The sequence below is a fragment of the Dama dama genome, chromosome 1 (genome assembly GCF_033118175.1).
Source record: "Dama dama isolate Ldn47 chromosome 1, ASM3311817v1, whole genome shotgun sequence".
Classification (NCBI taxonomy): domain Eukaryota; kingdom Metazoa; phylum Chordata; class Mammalia; order Artiodactyla; family Cervidae; genus Dama; species Dama dama.
In genome coordinates, this window is record NC_083681.1 from 84,080,484 (window position 1) to 84,098,168 (window position 17,685).

The 17,685-nt window shown below is 61.6% G+C and overlaps 1 protein-coding gene across 1 annotated transcript in view; it reads left to right on the forward strand.

Moving 5' to 3' along the window:
- Nucleotides 1-15,884, forward strand: part of GLB1L2 (galactosidase beta 1 like 2) — a 41,659-nt gene extending 25,775 nt beyond the window's left edge. The window contains exons 14-27 of the mRNA XM_061122370.1: nucleotides 1,980-2,072; nucleotides 3,430-3,511; nucleotides 7,182-7,252; nucleotides 9,138-9,222; nucleotides 10,911-11,048; nucleotides 11,484-11,564; nucleotides 12,283-12,389; nucleotides 13,035-13,175; nucleotides 13,310-13,381; nucleotides 13,561-13,639; nucleotides 14,698-14,785; nucleotides 14,946-15,057; nucleotides 15,295-15,411; nucleotides 15,535-15,884. Coding sequence (XP_060978353.1) covers nucleotides 1,980-2,072; nucleotides 3,430-3,511; nucleotides 7,182-7,252; nucleotides 9,138-9,222; nucleotides 10,911-11,048; nucleotides 11,484-11,564; nucleotides 12,283-12,389; nucleotides 13,035-13,175; nucleotides 13,310-13,381; nucleotides 13,561-13,639; nucleotides 14,698-14,785; nucleotides 14,946-15,057; nucleotides 15,295-15,411; nucleotides 15,535-15,621 — 1,353 coding nt within the window. The 3' untranslated portion in view covers nucleotides 15,622-15,884. The remainder of the gene's footprint in view (nucleotides 1-1,979; nucleotides 2,073-3,429; nucleotides 3,512-7,181; nucleotides 7,253-9,137; nucleotides 9,223-10,910; nucleotides 11,049-11,483; nucleotides 11,565-12,282; nucleotides 12,390-13,034; nucleotides 13,176-13,309; nucleotides 13,382-13,560; nucleotides 13,640-14,697; nucleotides 14,786-14,945; nucleotides 15,058-15,294; nucleotides 15,412-15,534) is intronic.
- Nucleotides 15,885-17,685: the final 1,801 nt, after the last annotated feature.

Here is a 17,685-nt window from a genome sequence, read left to right on the forward strand (position 1 = left end):
CTAGCATCCTTTCATTTCAACTTGAGGGACTCTGTGTAGCATTTCCTATAAGACAAGTCTAGTGGTAATATATTCTTTCAGCTTTTATTTGTCTGACAATGTCTTAATTTCTCCATTATTTTTGAAGGACAGTTTTGCCAGATAGAGAAATCTCACTTGCTAGTTTTTTTCCTTCAGTACTTTGAATATAGTATCCTACTGCCTTTGTCCTGCAAAATTTCTGATGAGATATCCACTGGTAATCTCACTGGGGATGGTTAGCAGACATTCACTCCACACTAAAAGGTCTTGGATGTTTGGTCTTATCCAAGCTATTTAGTGTGGGGCAAATAGGCTCATGGACATTTTGGGTAAAACTAAATTTCAAGGCCCTTTTGGCATGAACTGAATGTCATATGAACCAAATATCTTATGGACTGAATGTCTTGTGGATGTTTTGGACCAAATGTTCTGCAAGGTTGGGAATCCTTTGTACATGTCAAGTTGTGTTTCTTTTGATCCTTTCAAGAATCTCTGTCTTCTGACAGTTTGATAATATGTATTGGTGTGGGTCTCTGGTTTAATGTTACTTGGATTTCACTGAAGCTTGGATCTCTGCCCCTTTCTTCTCCTTTTCGACTTCCTATAGTGAGTGTATTTGTCTGTTTACTGATTTGCATAAAGTCTCTTAGGATCTGTTCACTTGTCTTTATTCTTTTTTCTTTTTGCTTCTCAGACTCAATAATTCCAAATGACCTGTCATCAAGTTTGCACACTCTTTCTTCTGCCTGTTTGAATATGCGGTTGAACTCCTATGGTGAATTTTTCTATTTAGATAATGTACTTTTCAGCTCCAGAATTTCTGTTTGGTTCTTTTTGAAATCATTTCTGTCTCTTTATTAATATTCTCACTTTGTCCATATGTCCTTTCCTTGATTTCTGTCCATGTTTTTCTTTAGCTCTTTGATCATATTTATGACAGTTGTTTTAAAATTCTTTGTCTTCTAAGTTCAGTGTGTGTGTTTTTTTAGAGGCCATTTCTAGTTCCTTTAGACACTGTTTCTAGAGATTTATTTTGTTCTTTGAATGAGTTACATTTTCCTGTTTCTTTGTATGCCTTATTTTGGAGGGTTAAAGTTAGGCATTTATAAAGACAGTCCCCTCTCCCAGTGTTTGCAGTCTTCTGGAAAGACCTTTAGTATTTAGTGGGCTCCCGAGCCTTGAGATCAGCCTGGGATGCAGGTCTGAGATCTTCTCAGGTATTTTCTTGGTATGTATCCTGTCTGGTTTGTGTGTGTGCTTTTTTTAAAAAAAAAAAAAATTCCCCTAGCTGCTTTTACATGTTGATTTCTCCAAGAGTCTCACCCTGGATTCTTCTTATGGTCTTAGATATTCTATCATATTCCTCTGCCTGTAATCCCTTGCTCCTGGGCATCCATGGGTCTGTAGTCCCCCTGAAATGTTTACAGGCTGTGACCCATCGCTGCCTTTTGCAGCTTCCAGCCTGAGGTCCAAACCATACCAACGTTTTTTGTCTGATCTCTAAGTCAGATGAGACAGAAACTAGTTCTCTGGGGAGCCCACAAATAGCCCTTCTGTCCTAACGGACGGGCTGGAACTCAGGCTGTGTCCTTCTGACTTCACCTTGCTACTCCAGGGAGTGGGTGGGACACCAGGTGAGCAAAATCATGGAATGTGCCACCGTTTTGAATGTCTTTTCTTGATTGGATGTTCCCTTGTTTGCTTAAACATTTGGCTTGTTTCCAGAGACCCTATAAAGTTCCTTTAGTCAGTGGTACAGTTGTTTTCCTGTTGTTTCCCCAGGGGGACAAAGGCCTGGAGCTCCCTTCTCCCTGTCTCACTGATGTCACTCAATTGTGCATCAGACCCTTTGAGACTTGAGCTTCTGAACGGACGTTCACTGGCGCTAAGTGTGGTGACATTAGCTGGCGCGGTCCCCACCACAGCCTCAGCTTCTCACTGCTCTCTTGTTTTCTCAGTACAAGCATGGGGGACCCATCATTGCTGTGCAGGTGGAGAATGAGTATGGGTCCTACAACAAAGACCCCGCCTACATGCCTTACATCAAGAAGGTAAGAGTCAGCTCAGCTCACCTCTGCGCCTTCCCTCTATGGGCTCTGCTGCGACGTATGGGCCTGTCACCCAGCACCATTTACTAAGCGGTAAATCCTTTCTCAGACCTTGATTGCAACAAGGTCTTCACTTGTGCCCTCCGTTGACTGAGTTTAACAGGGATTTCAGTACATATGGTGCTGCGGGGGCTGAGAGCAACAGAACTGCCTTGACTGAGGGCGTGGCTGGAGGCCTTCCTGGTGGTGGCGGCTGCTGATCTGACTCCAGCACTCAAAGCAGTGGCCCCTCCTCTGGCCGCATGTTGGCTCCCTCTGGGGATTGTTTAAACTCACTGTGCCCAGGCCATATGCCATCCGTTAACCAAGGGCCTCTGGGGTGGAGCTCAGACATCCGATTCCAGCGAGCAGGTGGCTGGAGCCCCTGGCCAAGTGTGCGGCAGAGCAGGCAGGGGCAGGGCCAGAGCGACACTGAAAAGAACAGGTGTGCTGCAGCCCACGGGGTTGCAAAGCCTCGGCTGCGACGAGTGACTGACAACAGCTGCTCAGAACTGGCTCCTCTCACTCGGCAGCTGAGACCTGGAGCAGATGCACCCATTTTTCTAAGCCCCTACTCTCTCTTCTGTGAGTTGGGATCGATGAGAGGGTTTGCCTGTCCGAACTGTATGTGCAGCCAAGTCTCAGGCTCAGTGTTGCTCCAGCATCCAGTGAACAGTCAGCACACAGGACACTGATGACATCACAGGCACCAGCGCTTTGTACTTGGGAGGGTCGGCCCCCGTGTGCGTCGAGAAAGCCTCAGTGCCTCCAGCTGATCTGACGAGAGCTGCTCCGGCCCCCGGTGTCCTGGGCGACACCCCTGCTGCCACAGGCAGAGTCGTGTCCATCTGGGGACTCCTCCAGTCCCTGCAGACGCTTGGAGGGTCTCACCCAGTGTCCCCTCCTCCGCAGAGAGGCCAGGCTGCCTCGGGGAGGGTGGTGTTCTTGAAGCCAGATGAGAGCTCAGTCCTTGTCTGGGGCAGGCTTAGGCCAGCAGGGTGTCTTCTGCCACAGCGACTCCTTGAAACCCCCTGGGCCAGAGCCATGATGCCTGTTCTGTGCCGGTGAGGCCGGGCCAGGCTTCCCCCGTCCCCGGGCTGCAGGGAAGGAAGCTGCCCTGCTGTCCCTCCTGTCTGGTGGTGACCCTGGTGTCTGGGACAGGGTGCATAAAGGGATGCTTGCCTGGTCCTGAAGCCCAGGGGAGGCTGGGCTCCTGGGACGCTCACTTCTCTGGGCCCCAGGGCCTGCTCTAGGCAGACGTCAGAGTGTGACATGGTGGGAGGTGTGAGGAAGGACAGCCTGTTGTCTGACCCCCTCGCAGGCCCTGCAGGACCGGGGGATCGTGGAGCTGCTCCTGACCTCAGACAACCAGGACGGCCTGAAGAATGGCATTGTGGACGGAGGTACCTGCCAGGAGGCCGTGGGGAGGTGGGGGGGCGGTGTCGCCCTGGCCTGAGCTCTTGTGTGCTCCGGGCTGGAGGGGCCAACTGGTGGAGCACCGGGGACACCCAGGGCCCCGTGGATGGCAGGACATGGGACAGCAAGGTGGGTGTCCAGCAGGGTCCACAGAGAGGCCAGGCAGACCACCGGCTGGTGTCCGGCAGGGACAGCTGGCTCACAGCTTGGTCTTCAGGCCCAGTGGGCACCCCCTTCTCGTGGTGCTGGGTCCCCGCCAGCCGCTCCCACTGGAGCAGAGGGTTTCGCCCCGTCTCCCTGCGCCGCGCCCTCCTGGGTGCCTGGCCTGTCCCCCCTGGGCGGCCGTCTCTGCTGGCGCCGCGCTCCTCGAGTCCACGCTCACGGCTCCCAGCGCCTCTGCTCGCCCGAGGGCCGTGGTCCTCTCTCCCCGACAATGCCCTTTGCAAGGCCGCAGTGGCCCCTCGTGACACGTGCGGTGCCCGCAGCCTCCGACCCGGTACAGTGGGCCTCTTCTCTCACTGGCGTCCGGGCGGGCACTGGGCAGCTCCTCTCGGTCCGCCCCTCCCGACGCGCCTCCCGAGGGGCCCACACGGTGGCGCTGTGTCCCGTCGGGTGGGGGCAGGACCCGGGCTGTGGGCTGCGGCGTCCGGCCCTGGAGCGCGCTTCAGCCGCGGGGACAGCAGAGGAGCCTCGAGCGGCGGGTGCGGGCTCTCTGGGGCCGCTGGTGGCCCCGCCCCTCCACCGCGGGTCCCGCCCCTCCACCACGGACCCCGCCCCGGGCCCGCCCCTCCACCGCGGGCCAGTCCCCTCCCTGGCCCGCCCCTGCTACCCGGAATGATTTTTTTCAGTTAGTTAAACGTGATTGGCACCCCACTCTAGTACTCTTGCCTGGAAAATACCTTGGGCGGAGGAGCCTGGTAGGCTGCAGTCCACGGGGTCGCGAAGAGTCGGACTCGACTCTGACTTCACTTTCACTTTTCACTTTCATGCATTGGAGAAGGAGATGGCAACCCACTCCAGTGTTCTTGCCTGGTGAATCCCAGGGATGGGGGAGCCTGGTGGGCAGTCGTCTATGGAGTCGCACAGAGTCGGACACGACTGAAGCGACTTAGCAGGAGCAGCAGCAGCAGCAAACATGATTTAGACTTTCACCAGGTGTGAAAGAAATCTTGGAAATGCTTGTGAACTGAGAGGCTATCCTTGACGTTTATACAGAAGCGCGTGTGAATAGGCAGTGAGCGGGAACCTCCATGCAGCACAGAGCTCTTCTGGGTGCTCGGTGATGACCCAGGGGTGGGTGGGCGGCGGCGGGAGGCCCGGAGGGAGGGGCATGTGTATACCCACAGCTGATCCACGCTGTTGTGCAGCAGACACCAGCAACATTGTGGAGCGGTTATCCCCGAACAAAAACTCAAAAACAAAACAACAATGAAAGAAACACGTGGTGCAGCCTCCGTGGCCCTTGCCCTGAGGTGCCCACTTGGAGCTGTTTACCTTTCCTTTTGAGTCTGCCTCCGTGATTCTAAATAACCTGCACAGAGAGCCCTGTAGTGTGGATGTCAAGCCCCCTCTCCTGCCACCCTGGCCCCGTGGCTTTCCTGGGTGCAGCTGTGCCCCCAGCTCTGTCTTGATGGGCACAATGTTTGGGGCCCGAGTAAAGGTCCTCATGCCGGCCGGGCAGCCCATTGGCGTTCTGGACGGTGCTTGTGGCCAGCTAGCTTCCAATGTAACCCATTGGTTTTCCTTTTCTTTCAAATTTTTTTCTGTCCTTTCTCTTCCCTGTCTCTCTTAAACACTTGACAGCAGCTTCCAAACCCCGTCAGGGTGTTTTAAGACGCCTGTGCCTGTCGGAATCTGATCCAGTCCGATGGCGCTGGCCCCTCACTGTGTCCCCATCCCGATGGTGGCCCAGGTCCCCTGGAGACTGGGTCCGGGGACTTTGAAGTGTTGTCCGTCATTTTCTCCACGTGCTGCTGTGACTTGGGCCCTGTGTCTCTGCAGAGCCCGCCCTCCTCGGCGCGCTGTCAGCTGGACAGAGCAGTCCTGGAGGCGGCTGCTCCCTGCTGTGCCGTGCCACCTCTTCTCTGGTTCCGTCCTCTGTGGGTCCAAGGCAGGTGTTCACCCTCTGTGCCATGTGGCTCTCCAGCTGTCTGTCTTCTCCTTTTCCTTCTGCTTTCTGGGCAGTTTCCTCAGCCACCTTCTCCCCAACCTTGTATTTCCTGCACTGTTTTCCTTGAATGTGTTTCTTTTCTGATGGCCTGCTTGCCAGTGGCTGTGACCAGTGCCCCTCCCTGTGGGGTGACCCGACTGAGGCGGCTGTTCCAATCAGGGGAACCAGGTGTGGTGTTGGGGTTGACTTTCACAGGATTAAGTGACTCTGGAGAGAACTCTTTGGGCCAACACGATGAGAATCTGGGGGCAGGAAGGTGCAGGAGCCATCTTCCGGGCTTCCTCTTCTGCAAGTGCCCAGACCGCTGGGGCTCGGCTTTCCTAGGGGGCCAGGCACGGGGTGGGGGGAGAGGTGGCTGGAGGGGCCCCGGGCCCCGGTGGGTCATCACCTCTGCCGTCACAGGATGGTTACAACACCCCCCGCCCCCGGCCCCTTTCCAGGTTCCTCAGGTTTCCCTGAACTGTGCCCCTCCTCACCCTCCATGCTATTCTCTGGGCTCCGGAGGGGGGTGGGGGGTGGGGATGGAGAAGGTGCAGGGCTCCCTCGGCTGGTTTGACCTGTGGCTCCAAGGTTTCTGGGCCGGTTCAGACTGGCCCCCTGTCGGCCTGGCTCTTCACTTTAGGTGAGGAGAGTCCAGATGTGGGGTCTTCTCCATACCAAGTGGGCCTCCCGGGGTCCCAGCTGATGTTTGCTTTTTAAAAACTTAATTAATTTTTTATTAGAGTTCAGTTGCTCTCCAGTGTTGTCAAGATCTCTGTTTTGGTTTTTGTTTACTCACCACGTGGCCCCCGGGACCTTCCTGCCCCAACCAGGGATGGAAACTGTGCCTCTGCAGGGGACACGCAGTCTTACCCACCAGACCTCCAGGGAAGTCCCATGATCACGGCTCATGTTCCACAGGAGACCACCCAGTGAGCATCCACCTTCCTGGGCACAGCAGAGCTCAGGCCAGGGCACGAGAGCTCCTCTGTCCAGGGACAGGAAGCAGGCAAGAGCCTCGGAGCCAAATTCTGCGTCTATGCCTGTGGGCCAAACATAGCACATTTTTCTCAGGCATGCTTTTCCCTAGTGGAAAGCCACAGGGCCTATTGCTGGGGATGGATCAGAATACTAACCCTCGTCTAAGGTGTAAAAGGGGAGTCTTCTTAGACGGTCACCCAGTGCTGGAGGCTGGAGATGCAAAGTGAATGTCAGACTGCGGGCTCCTGTGAAGGAGGAATTAATGGAAACGCACGCTCAGGTTGTGAAAATTATGTAAATCAAACACAGCTGCTTTGAGAGTGGATCTCTGTAAGGCCCGTGCTGAGTCGTGGAGTTTCCCGGGATGAACCAGGAAAGTCTCCTGGCGACAGAGGAACTAAACTCTTGGTTGGCGATGGGAGACGGTGTCAGGATTTGTCTACCTGCTGGTGAGCTGAGACATCAGGGGCGTTCAGTCCTCCAGGCGAGGGGGTGATCTCTGTCCCCTGTCTCCTTCCTGCCCACAGTGCTGGCCACCATCAACCTCCAGTCACAGTCGGAGCTGCGGCAGCTCACCGCCATTCTGCTGGGCACACAGGTGCGTGCGCGCTCAGCCTGGGTCAGTGTCAGGGGCTTCAGTGGGCGGGGGACCACGGGGCTCGGCCTTCAGCTCTTCGCCCTTTCCCATGCACGGCCCACCCCGCCCCGTGCTGCCTGCCCCTGGGGAGGGGAGCCGGGTGCAGGCAGGTGTGTGGAGGTGGGTTCCTGCCTCTCCACGAGAAACGGGGCCTTTCTGAAGTCCTGGAACTTGAGAGCTCCGTGGACTCAGCGAGCCCCCAGTGTGCTCCGTGTGGGGAAGATGCTTCCCTGCCTGGGTCTGGCCTTGACCCGCCGGGACTCTCAGGGCCCAGAAAGGCTGTTGTCTGCTGTCTTCACCCGGCGGGGGGCACGGCCCGTCAGGCCAGCGCGGAGTGAGCCTCACGGGCGATGAAGCTTCAAGGCCGCCCTCGCCTGCCTTACGTGCGGGCCGGCGGGTGTCCTCTCTGAGAGGCGGGGCTGCTGGGGTGCTCGCCCCCGGCCCAGAGAAGACGCCGTGGGGTGCTGGGGCACCCGCATCCCAGCCGCTGCTATCGAAAGGCAGGGGTGGGGTCCAGAGGCTCAGCCGCTGGAGGCTCGGGGCAGTGGGAAGTCCCCAGGGCCGGCCCCGCCCCGCGCTTCTGTTTGGAGGGAGGGGCAGGGAGGAGGCAGGATGGGGGCGGGGGGAGGGAAGTGCGGAGCGGGGCGCGAGCCCGGCCCGCCCGCCCTCCCGCAGCCTGTGCCACGCCTGCTGGCCGGGGTCGGAGGCCACCGGGCCTCTGCACTCAGGGACACTGAGACCCACTTGGGGAGAGTCCTGGGAGGTACGCAGTGCCCTCAAGGTCGTCCAGGACAAAGACGGTTCTGTGACCCTCAGCTTCCCCTCCCTCTTCTGGGAAGCGGAGGTTGTGCTGGAACCGACTCGTAGGGCTGTTTGAGGGTCAAGTGGGTGATGTTTGGGGAGCACCCAGGACAGGCTTGCTCCCCACGGGCTCCTGTGGACTCACGCTTGGAGAAGTGGCCCGCGGCCGGCCAGCCTGCCCGCCGCGCCCGCCGCCACCGGCCTCTCACGCACTGCACAGCCACGTGTTTTCCTCCAGAAAGGGGCCGTGGACCCAGCCCGGTTCAGATCAGAGGCCCCGTCTGGTGCTCAGGGGTTTCACGCGAGCCCCACCGGCCCCGGTCCCTGCCCTGTGACCGGAGGGTGGATGCGGGCATCTGCGGGCGCCTCCCAGGGCTGGGCCGTGTGTGCTGACGGCGCCAGCTGCCTCGTCTGGTGTGACTGTCCCAGTAGCTGTGTTCGTCTGTTCTCCAGTTCAGGACACAGATTCCAGGACAGAGGGCCCCGGCAGTCAGGTCAGGGCACGCAGGACAGTTGGTGCTGAGCCAGCCCTGAGCCACGGTGACCTGGGCTGTCGGCGGACAGTCCAGCCCTGGCCCTCAGCCTGGGGCCCCTCCCCGCAGGGGAGACTGCTGACCTGTGTGACTAGCGACCCTCGTTAGTGACCCAGACGTGGTACGAGTGTCCCCTCCGGAGGTGGGCAGCCCGGAGGAAACCGAGCCCATGGCCTTTCCCGTGGCGCGGTCGGGACCTTCTCAATGGACCGTGACTCTGCTGTCCCCTGATGGGACGGGATGCTCTGTGTGCAGGGGACGCTGACCGCCAGGCTGGAAGCCGCAGGAGCGCCCCTGCGGGAGGGAGGAAGGCGCGGGGGGGGGGGGGTCGGGAGCTGGGGCGGTGTTGGTGGACCCTGACCGCCAGGCGGGCAGCCGCAGGAGCGCCCCCTGCGGGAGGGAGAAGGGTGCGGGGGGCCGGGAGCTGGGGCAGCTCCCTCGAAGGCCAGCCTGTGGCGGGGGAAGGACTGGGCGGGCGGAGGCGCCAGCTAACTCCTCCCTTTGGCGCACAGGGCAGCCGGCCCAAGATGGTGATGGAGTACTGGACGGGCTGGTTTGACTCGTGGGGCGGCCCCCACTACATTCTGGACTCCTCAGGTTGGTGCTCGGCGGGACCCCATGCAGGCCTTGTCTAAGTCCTGGCCTCCGACGCAGGACTGAGCTCCAGAGGAGCTGCCAATGGTGTGAACTGGCTGCAGTGCGGCGCTCTGGGCGTCTGTGCGCACAGGCAGCTCCTGAGAGGGTCCAGAGTCCTCTGTCTCAACAGGGCAAGGAGCGGTCAGACGCTCCTCTGCGGTCTTTCTAATGGCTCTGGGGTAGTGACGCATGCCTGTCGCTGCCATCCAGCCAACACAGGACGTGTGTAAAGAGGAGGTAAAAACCCGGAGTCCAGAGCAGACGCTTCCGTGTGTGTAGTGCAGGCATTCTCTGTCTGCACTGAGTGCACATGCAGGTGGAGGTGTGGGCGAATGTGGGCAGGTGTGGGCGGGTGTGGGCAGGTGTGGGCGGGTGTGGGCAGGTGTGGGCGGGTGTGAGGTGTAGGCAGGTGTGGGCGAGTGTGGGCAGGTGGAGGTGTGGGCAGATGTGAGTGTGGGCGGGTGTGAGGTGTAGGCAGGTGTGAGTGGATGTGGGCAGGTGGAGGTGTGGGCAGGTGTGAGGTGTAGGCAGGTGTGGGCGAATGTGGGCAGGTGGAGGTGTGGGCGGGTGTGGGTGTGGGCGGGTGTGAGGTGTAGGCAGGTTTGGGCGAGTGTGGGCAGGTGGAGGTGTGGGTGGGTGTGGGCAGATGTGAGAGGCCCAGAAGCCATGCTTCCTGCACTGTGCGATGTGGACACCCCCACTGCTCTTGAGGATGCAGAGACACCCCCCTCCTCCATGACCTCTCGTTTTGAAGACCTGGGTGCTTCTGGGCTTCGCTGGTGTCTCAGCAAAGAGCCTGCCAGGAACACAGGAGGTCCAGGGTGTGTGCTCACAGACCGAGTTGCAGCCAGCCTCCCTGCACATCAGCCGGGCGCACCTGGCATTTCCCTGGGGTGAATCCCCAGCTAGCACTGCTTTCTTCACCTGGGCGTGAGCTTCTCCAGGAAGAGGACTGTCAAAGATGTCCATTCCCCCCAGATTCATCAACGGCCACTGTTATTTATCAATAATGGTAACATTTGCTGATAGGGTCTCCCCTGTGGCTCAGTGGTAAAGAATCTGCCTGCAGTGCAGGAGACTCGAGTTCAATCGCTGTATCCAGAAAATCCCCTGGAGGGAGGAAATGGCGACCCTCTCCGGTGCTCTTGCCTGGAGAATCCCAGGGACAGAGGAGCCTGGTGGGCTGTAGTTCATGGGTCGCAAAGAGGCAGACGTGACTCAGCGATTAAACAACAGCAGCGCCTTGTTCAGCTCTTTTCCTTCAGCCAGAGCAGGGGTTTAAAACTGTATGTGATGTTCATTAACCGTGCACGTTACTCCTCCACTGATTCTGTGCGTGTGGCGGGCTCGTTCTCCAGCCTGGGTGGGCCAGGGGGCAGTCAGACCGTGCTTCTAATCAGGTCCCCTCAGTGAGCACCAGGTGAAGTCCCCTGGGGGGGAGTGGGGGCGGGAGGCGCGGCCCCAGCCGCAGCCTTGCCGCAGGCAGACTCCTCTGGGAACTGAAAGCCGCTGAAAGCCGGGCTTTGGACTCGGGGCCTCTGGCCACGGACTGCGGCTGGGTTCAGGGAAGCCACGGGCCAGAGCGGTGAGGGGCCTCCCGGGGGCTCAGGGCTCATGACCACTTGGCCATGAGATGCCCCTCCCCGCAGAGGTCTTGAACACAGTGTCGGCCATCGTCGAAGCCGGCTCATCCATCAACCTGTACATGTTCCATGGGGGCACCAACTTCGGCTTCATCGGAGGAGCCATGCACTTCCAGGACTACAAGCCCGATGTCACCAGCTACGGTTCGTATCCCCGACAGGGCACCCACACCACTCCCGGGCACTTCAGGGGCATCCCTCAGGGACAGCGGCTGGCACCTCCCACGTGAAGGTGAGGTTTCGTCCAGACCATCATCGAAGCTTCCAGGGTGTAGGAGATCAGTTGGCTACAGAAGGAAGTGGGGCCCAGGCCAGGAGGGGTGGCCCTTGGGGGGGTAGCCCCTCTCCCTCCTTAGGGCCTAGAGATGGGGTGACCCTGGACCCCCGCCTGCCAAGTGGGGTCTGGACACTTTGGGGCCGTTCACGTGTTCAGTGTGTGTGGCATTCTGACTGACGGCCGGCTCACGTCAAGTGCCTTGCCTGCGGTGTTGCTGGGGTGAGGAGCCCACTGCTGAGCCCGCCTCCTCCCGGGACGTTGTCCTGGGGCCTGACGCCCGTGGCCTGTCTGGTATCTTGCAGACTACGACGCTGTGCTGACAGAGGCCGGGGACTACACGGCCAAGTACACAAGGCTCCGGGAATTCTTTGGCTCCATGTCAGGTACCTGCACGCTGGCCGCTGCTCTGAGACCTCAGAAAATGGGCTTCCTCCCCTTCCCCATCCTCTCACACCTCCCTCCCCCGCACCATCCTCCCCCTGTTCTCCCCCTCCCCATCATCCTCCCTCTCGCCCATCGTCCTCCCCTTCTCCCTGTCCTCCCCCCTCCCCCATCATCCTCCCTGTCCTCCCCCTCCCTATCATCCTCCGCTCCTACCTATCCTCCCCCCATTGTCCTCCCCTCCTCCCTCTGTCCTCCCCCTCCTCCATCGTCCTCCCCCTCCTCCCCCATCTTCCCACCATCCTCCCCCTCTTCCCCGTCCTCCTCCCTCCCCCACCATCTTCCCCATCCCCCACCTCCCTCCCCCTCCTCCCCCTCCTCCCACCATCCTCCCACACCCCACATTCCTCCACCCTCCCCATCCCCCCCCTCCCCACCCCCACCTCCCTGTGCAGGAACTTCCTAGAAAGGATAGGGAAGTCTGAGCGACTGTTCTCATCCAAGTAGGGGTGTTGCCAGCTTCACCTCCTCACAGGTGTCTTATTTCGAAGGGTGTGAGAAGCAAGCCCCTGTCCAACCCCCCATCTTCCTGGAGGGTTCTCTGTGTGGCTGGCAGTGGTGTGTTCTGCTGGGTGTGGGCAGGAGCCGGGGCTGGCGGTGGCTGGGGGCAGTGACTGTCGGGGTCCTTTGGGGACGCCCCGCTGTCTGCTTGTGGTGCAGGGGCCCCTCTCCCCGTCCCGCCTGCCCTTCTTCCCAAGACGGCGTATGACCCGGTGACACCAGCTTTCTACGTGTCCCTGTGGGACGCCCTGAACCTCCTGGAGCTGGTGAGTGCGAGCCGGGCCCTGGGCTCAGGGCCTCGTCCCCCGCCACGGACTGCGGGCTGCAGCTGGGCCCACAGGCGCCCTGAGCTTCCTGGAGCTGCTGAGCTGGAGGACGGAGAGAACCAGTCTCCCCGGGGCTCCACCCCGGCCTCAGCTCAGAGTGCAGAGGACAGGCAGACAGGGGGAGGAGGAGGATGGAGGGATGCAGGCAGCCAGAGGAGGAGCACGGAGGAGCGGGGAGGGATGCAGGGAGCCAGAGGAGGAGCCACGGAGGAGGGATGCAGGGAGCCAGAGGAGGAGCACGGAGGAGGGAGGAGGCCGAGGCGGGCTCCACCCCAGCCTAAGAGCTCAGAGGACAGGCAGACAGGGGGAGGAGGCAGGAGGGAGGCAGGGAGCCAGAGGAGGAGCACGGAGGAGCGAGGGGGCCGAGGCTGGGTCCACCCCGAGCCCCAGGCCCCAGTGCTCAGATTCCTCCTGTCCCTGTCCCCTGACCCTGACGAAGAATCGGGCAGGACTGTGGTGCTTGCCCATGTGATAGCAAATATAAAGTGGTCATCCTCACCGCGCCCCGCGTGCTGACCCCATGGGGTCGCCCGAGGCGAGGTGGCGTCTGTCAGTCAGCCTCGCCCCCGTCTCCTATCCGTGCAGCCGGTCACCTCGGAGCACCCGGTCAACATGGAGAACCTCCCGATCAACGGGGGCAGCGGGCAGTCCTTCGGGTACACGCTCTATGAGACCACCATCACCTCGTCCGGCGTCCTCAGCGCCGTTGTGCGTGACCGGGGACAGGTAGGGGCGACCCCGCACCCAGATGCTCCCACGTGTGGAGATGTCCCCGCGCCGCGGCTCCATATCCTCCCCGCCCCCGCGCCGGCACCCCCAGGCCCCCGCCGACGCTGTGGGCCGTGTCTGCTCCTCGGCAGGTGTTCCTGAACACGTTCTTCCTGGGGATCCTCGACTACAAGACGGCGACGATCATCATCCCCATGGTCCAGGTTCGCCCAGGGGCGGGGCCGGAGGGGGCGGGACTGGGCGTGGCCGCAGAGCTGCGGTGGGAGTGGCTCCGTGGTCTGGGACCCAGTCTCGGGCTCAGCCTTTAGGGAGAGCTGGGGCGCCGACGAGAAACCCCGAGGGGCGGCTGGGGCTTCCTCAGGGCGCCCCGTGCTGCCCACAGGGGTTCACGACGCTGAGGATCCTGGTGGAGAACTGCGGGAGGGTCAACTACGGGGACAGCATCGACCAGCAACGCAAAGGTGGGTCCTGGCGCCTCCCGCCCGGCCGTCCCTACAGGGGCACCGCGGGCACGGCGCTGCGCCAGGGGGGGCTCCCGGGTGGACGGGGGTTCCTGGAGGCCCTGGAGGGGGTGAGTCCTGGGTCCTCCTGGAGGGGGTGAGTCCTGGGGTCCCCCTGGAGGGGGTGAGTCCTGGAGTCCCTGGAGGGGTGAGTCCTGGGTCCCCCTGGTGGGGTGAGTCCTGGGAGCCCCTGAAGGGGGTGAGTCCTGGGGGCTTTCTGAATCTTCTCTCTCTTCCTTATCTATCAAACCCGGGGGGATTTCATGCAGTCTGAGATAGGAGCTGGACGAGAACCCTCCCCAGGCAGGGTCGCCTCTGTCACCTTGAGGAAGCGATGTGGTCAGACCGGGGCACCCGGGTCCTAGCACGACCCTTCCCTGCCCAGACCCCTGGGGCCTCCCTGAGGGGCTTGCAGCCATGGCCGCCCCTGCTCCCCATCCTCCTGGGGTCCTTGGCTGGGTCACTGGTCTGCTCCATCTGGGCCCCAGCACACTGACCTCAGTAGCTGCAGGCTGAGACATCCCAGTCAAACCTGTCCTTTGGATCTCCTTTCCTGTTGAAAGCCTCAGCCCCAAAGGGAATGCCCCCCAGAAGGCCCAGAGGCAGACGCCACCCCGGACCCCCCTCAGAAGGCCCAGAGGCAGACGCCACCCCGGGTGCCTCCTAAGAAGGCCCAGAGACAGCCGCCACCCCAGGTGCCCCCCCCCCCCAGAAGGCCCAGAGGCAGACTCCACCCCGGGCGCCCCCCAGAAGGCCCAGAGGCAGACTCCACCCCGGGCACAACCCCCCCAGAAGGCCCAGAGACAGCCGGCGTCCTGGGCGCCACCCCAGAAGGCTCAGAGGCTTGGGGCTGGCAGACTCTGCCTGCTGGCTCACGGGGCTTTGGGATGGCAGGGGAGGAATTCGAATGTGAAGAGCCCCCTGGGGGAGCTGGCCTCTCCGGGGAGTCTTTTCTGGAACTTTCTGCCGGGCCCACAGGGCCCCTGTCCGCCCTCCTCGCTCACCTCCTCTTCCCACAGGTATCATTGGAAATGTCTATCTGAACGATTCTCCCTTGAAAAAATTCAAAATCTACAACCTGGAGATGGACAGGAGCTTCCTGCGGAGGTGTGTCCTGCCCTATGCTGCCTGAGGGCAGAAGAGGCTGCCGGGCCTTGCCCCCGCCCCGCCCCGGGGTCCCTGGGACCCCCTCCCCAACCATTGTCGCGGGCCACAGGGCGGGCGGTGACTCTGGACATAGGGCCCTTCCCTGTCCGTCTGCCTGCAGGTTCACTGGAGACATGTGGAAGCCTGTCACGGAACAGCCCATGTTCCCTGCTTTCTTCCTGGGGGCACTGTATGTCTCGGACCCCCCCTACGACACCTTCATGAAGCTGGAGGTGTGTAACCCCTGCCAGGGGCGTGCACACCGCGTGTGCCCACAGGCTCCCCATCGTGGCCTCCCTAGTGGAGACCTCCGGGCACGCTTCTCAGGGCCAGGCTCGGGGATCCAGTTTGTGCCGGGCGCCCTGCGGGGGCAGCTGTGGGCTGGGGGCAGTGCTGGCTGGTCCCTCTGAAGTTGAGAGCCGCCGTCACTCTGAGTTCAGCTGACTGATGCATCCCCCTGCTTCTCCTAGGGCTGGGAGAAGGGGGTCGTGTTCATCAACGGCCAGAACCTCGGCCGTTACTGGAACATCGGGCCCCAGGAGACCCTCTACCTCCCCGGCGCCTGGCTGGACGCAGGCTTAAATAAGGTGGGGGATCGTCCCTCAGGACCCCTCAGCCCTGCGGAGTCTCCCGTGGCGGGGTGGGGGCGGGCCTGGGTGGGCAGGAGAGGACGGACGTTCCGGCCGAGACAGGCTGGCCGTCTCCCCCAGATCATGGTCTTTGAGGAGAAAAGGGCGCAACAGATAATCCAGTTCGTGGACACGCCCAGCCTGGGCCAGCACGAGTACCTGCACTGAGCCGCCCAGGCCCGCGACCCCGCTGACCGGCTTGTACCTGCTCCGTCCGCCCTCGGGAGCCCGCCTGCGGCTGCAGTTGAGCCTCGCCCTGTAGGCTGGGAGGCGCGAGGAGGGGGCGAGGGGCCCTCCCGGGAGAGCCGCCCGGCTCCCCTGGGCCAGACGGAGGCCCGGGGACTGTTCACCGTGGGGGCCGGTGGGGCCTGGCTCCTGAGTGCTTGCTTCTCTGCCCCCAGCCCGGCCGTGCCCTCGTCCCTGTGGCCCCGGCTCTGAGCTGGGGGGTGTGTCGCTGTCCGTGGAGGGTGGGGGGAGCCTGCTGTCTGTTCACGACTTGCCCAGGCCTCTCTGCCGTCCTGGGAGGACGCCAGTGCGGTGCAGGGCCTGCGCCCCGTGGGGTCGCGTCTAAGAGTCGGGCCTTACCTCCCGCATCCACATGTTCCCTCCTCGCTCGGTGTGAGGCAGCATCCGCTGAGGAAAGGCCACTGCTCTGGGGGGCAGGGCGGGGCAGGCAGCCTCCTCCCGAGTGTCCATCCAGACTCTGGGGTGTGCTCAGGGGTGAGTCCTCTGCTGGGCTCCGGTTCACTGCCCTGAGTTGCAATAAAGCCACAGAGTTGAGTCCAGGCTTGCGTGTTGGTGTCTCTCTGACCTGGTCTGTGTGCGGGGAGCTGAGACGCGGGCTTGTGGGGCTGGGCGCACAGTCAGCCCAGCTGGTGGGGGATGCAGACTGTCTGGTGGGCAGGGGGTGGCTGTGCCTGTGGGCGCGCATCCCCACGAACCTGGATTCCCCTGCTGCTAACGGAGCCTCTTCTGTAACAGCCCCAGGGTGGGTTCCTCCCGGGAGTGGGACATGGCTCAGGTCTGCTGGGGGCACTGGTGTGCCGCCCCCGGGCCCAAGAACCGGGTCAAGTGACCGGCAGAAGGTTACAGTGGGCTGGACCCTGTGGTCCTGCTGGAGGCAAACAGTGGAGCTCACTGAAGCAAACGTGTGGACCGTGGCTGGGCGGCAGGGAGGTATCCAGAGCATATCTTGATCTCGTCAAAACTCACCAGCCCTTCCTGCCCCATGTTCCGTGGGAAGCTCAAAGCTGAGTGCCAGGAGCTGAGGCCCCTGGCTGGGCCCCACGAAGCCCATGGGTGTGCGTCCACCTGGGTGCCCCTGGGGTCTGCAGGTGAGCACGCCCTGGCATTGCTCTGTGCCACCTGACACACAGCCCTTCCTGGTCGAGGTCCCTGGGTCCACCTGTCTTCCTGACTTCCCTGCCCGGTGACCCCAGCTTGTCCGTTCAAGCACCTAGGCGGGACGCGCCCTCCTGCTCACCCAGCCTCTGAGTGCTGGGCGCTTCAGGCCCTCCCAGGCCTCCTCCCCCTCTGTCCACACTTGCTGCGGAGGCCGTGCGCACGGGGCTTGTCAGCAGCATTCATTCTTGTTCTCTGCAACGCTGCATCCCCGTCTGAACTCCAGGGGCCCCAGCTGCTGGCCGCTCACCTCCACTGTGCATGTGCGGCAGCCACACAACCCGACACTGTCCTCGCCGTGTGGACCCCTGCAGTCTGCCCGCATTGGTGGACGCAGCTCTCCGCTCTGTCTGGCTCTCCTCGGCTCCGCTCAAACCCCGCACCTGGCCCAGCAGCTCGCCCTGCTGCATGCCCAGACCTGACCACTGCCCTCGTCTCCGGCCGCACCTCGCCTGACCCACCGTGGTCTCCGGCTGCCCGCCTGCGTCCTGTTCGTGTGGAGCACAGGAGGCAAGCGATTCTTCTAGAAGTCCAGCTGGACCAAGTCCACTCTCTGCTCTGAACCTCTGGCAGCCCCTCCTCCCACTCCCAGGCCACTGAACTCACCCTGGTCCCCAGGCCGCCTGTCCGGGGTCCCCCACTCGCGTGTCTGACGCCTGACCCTGTCAGCTGCCCTCAGGGCCTGTCTGCCAAGCGCCTCCCGCTGACAGAACCCGCTGCCTGGATCCCGGTCTCTGTGCATCTGCCCGGAGGCTGTGCTGACAGCGCCCGTGCCCGCCCTGCGCCCCTCGACCGCCTCCTGGTGCAGATGGCGTCTGGAGCACCCCAGCT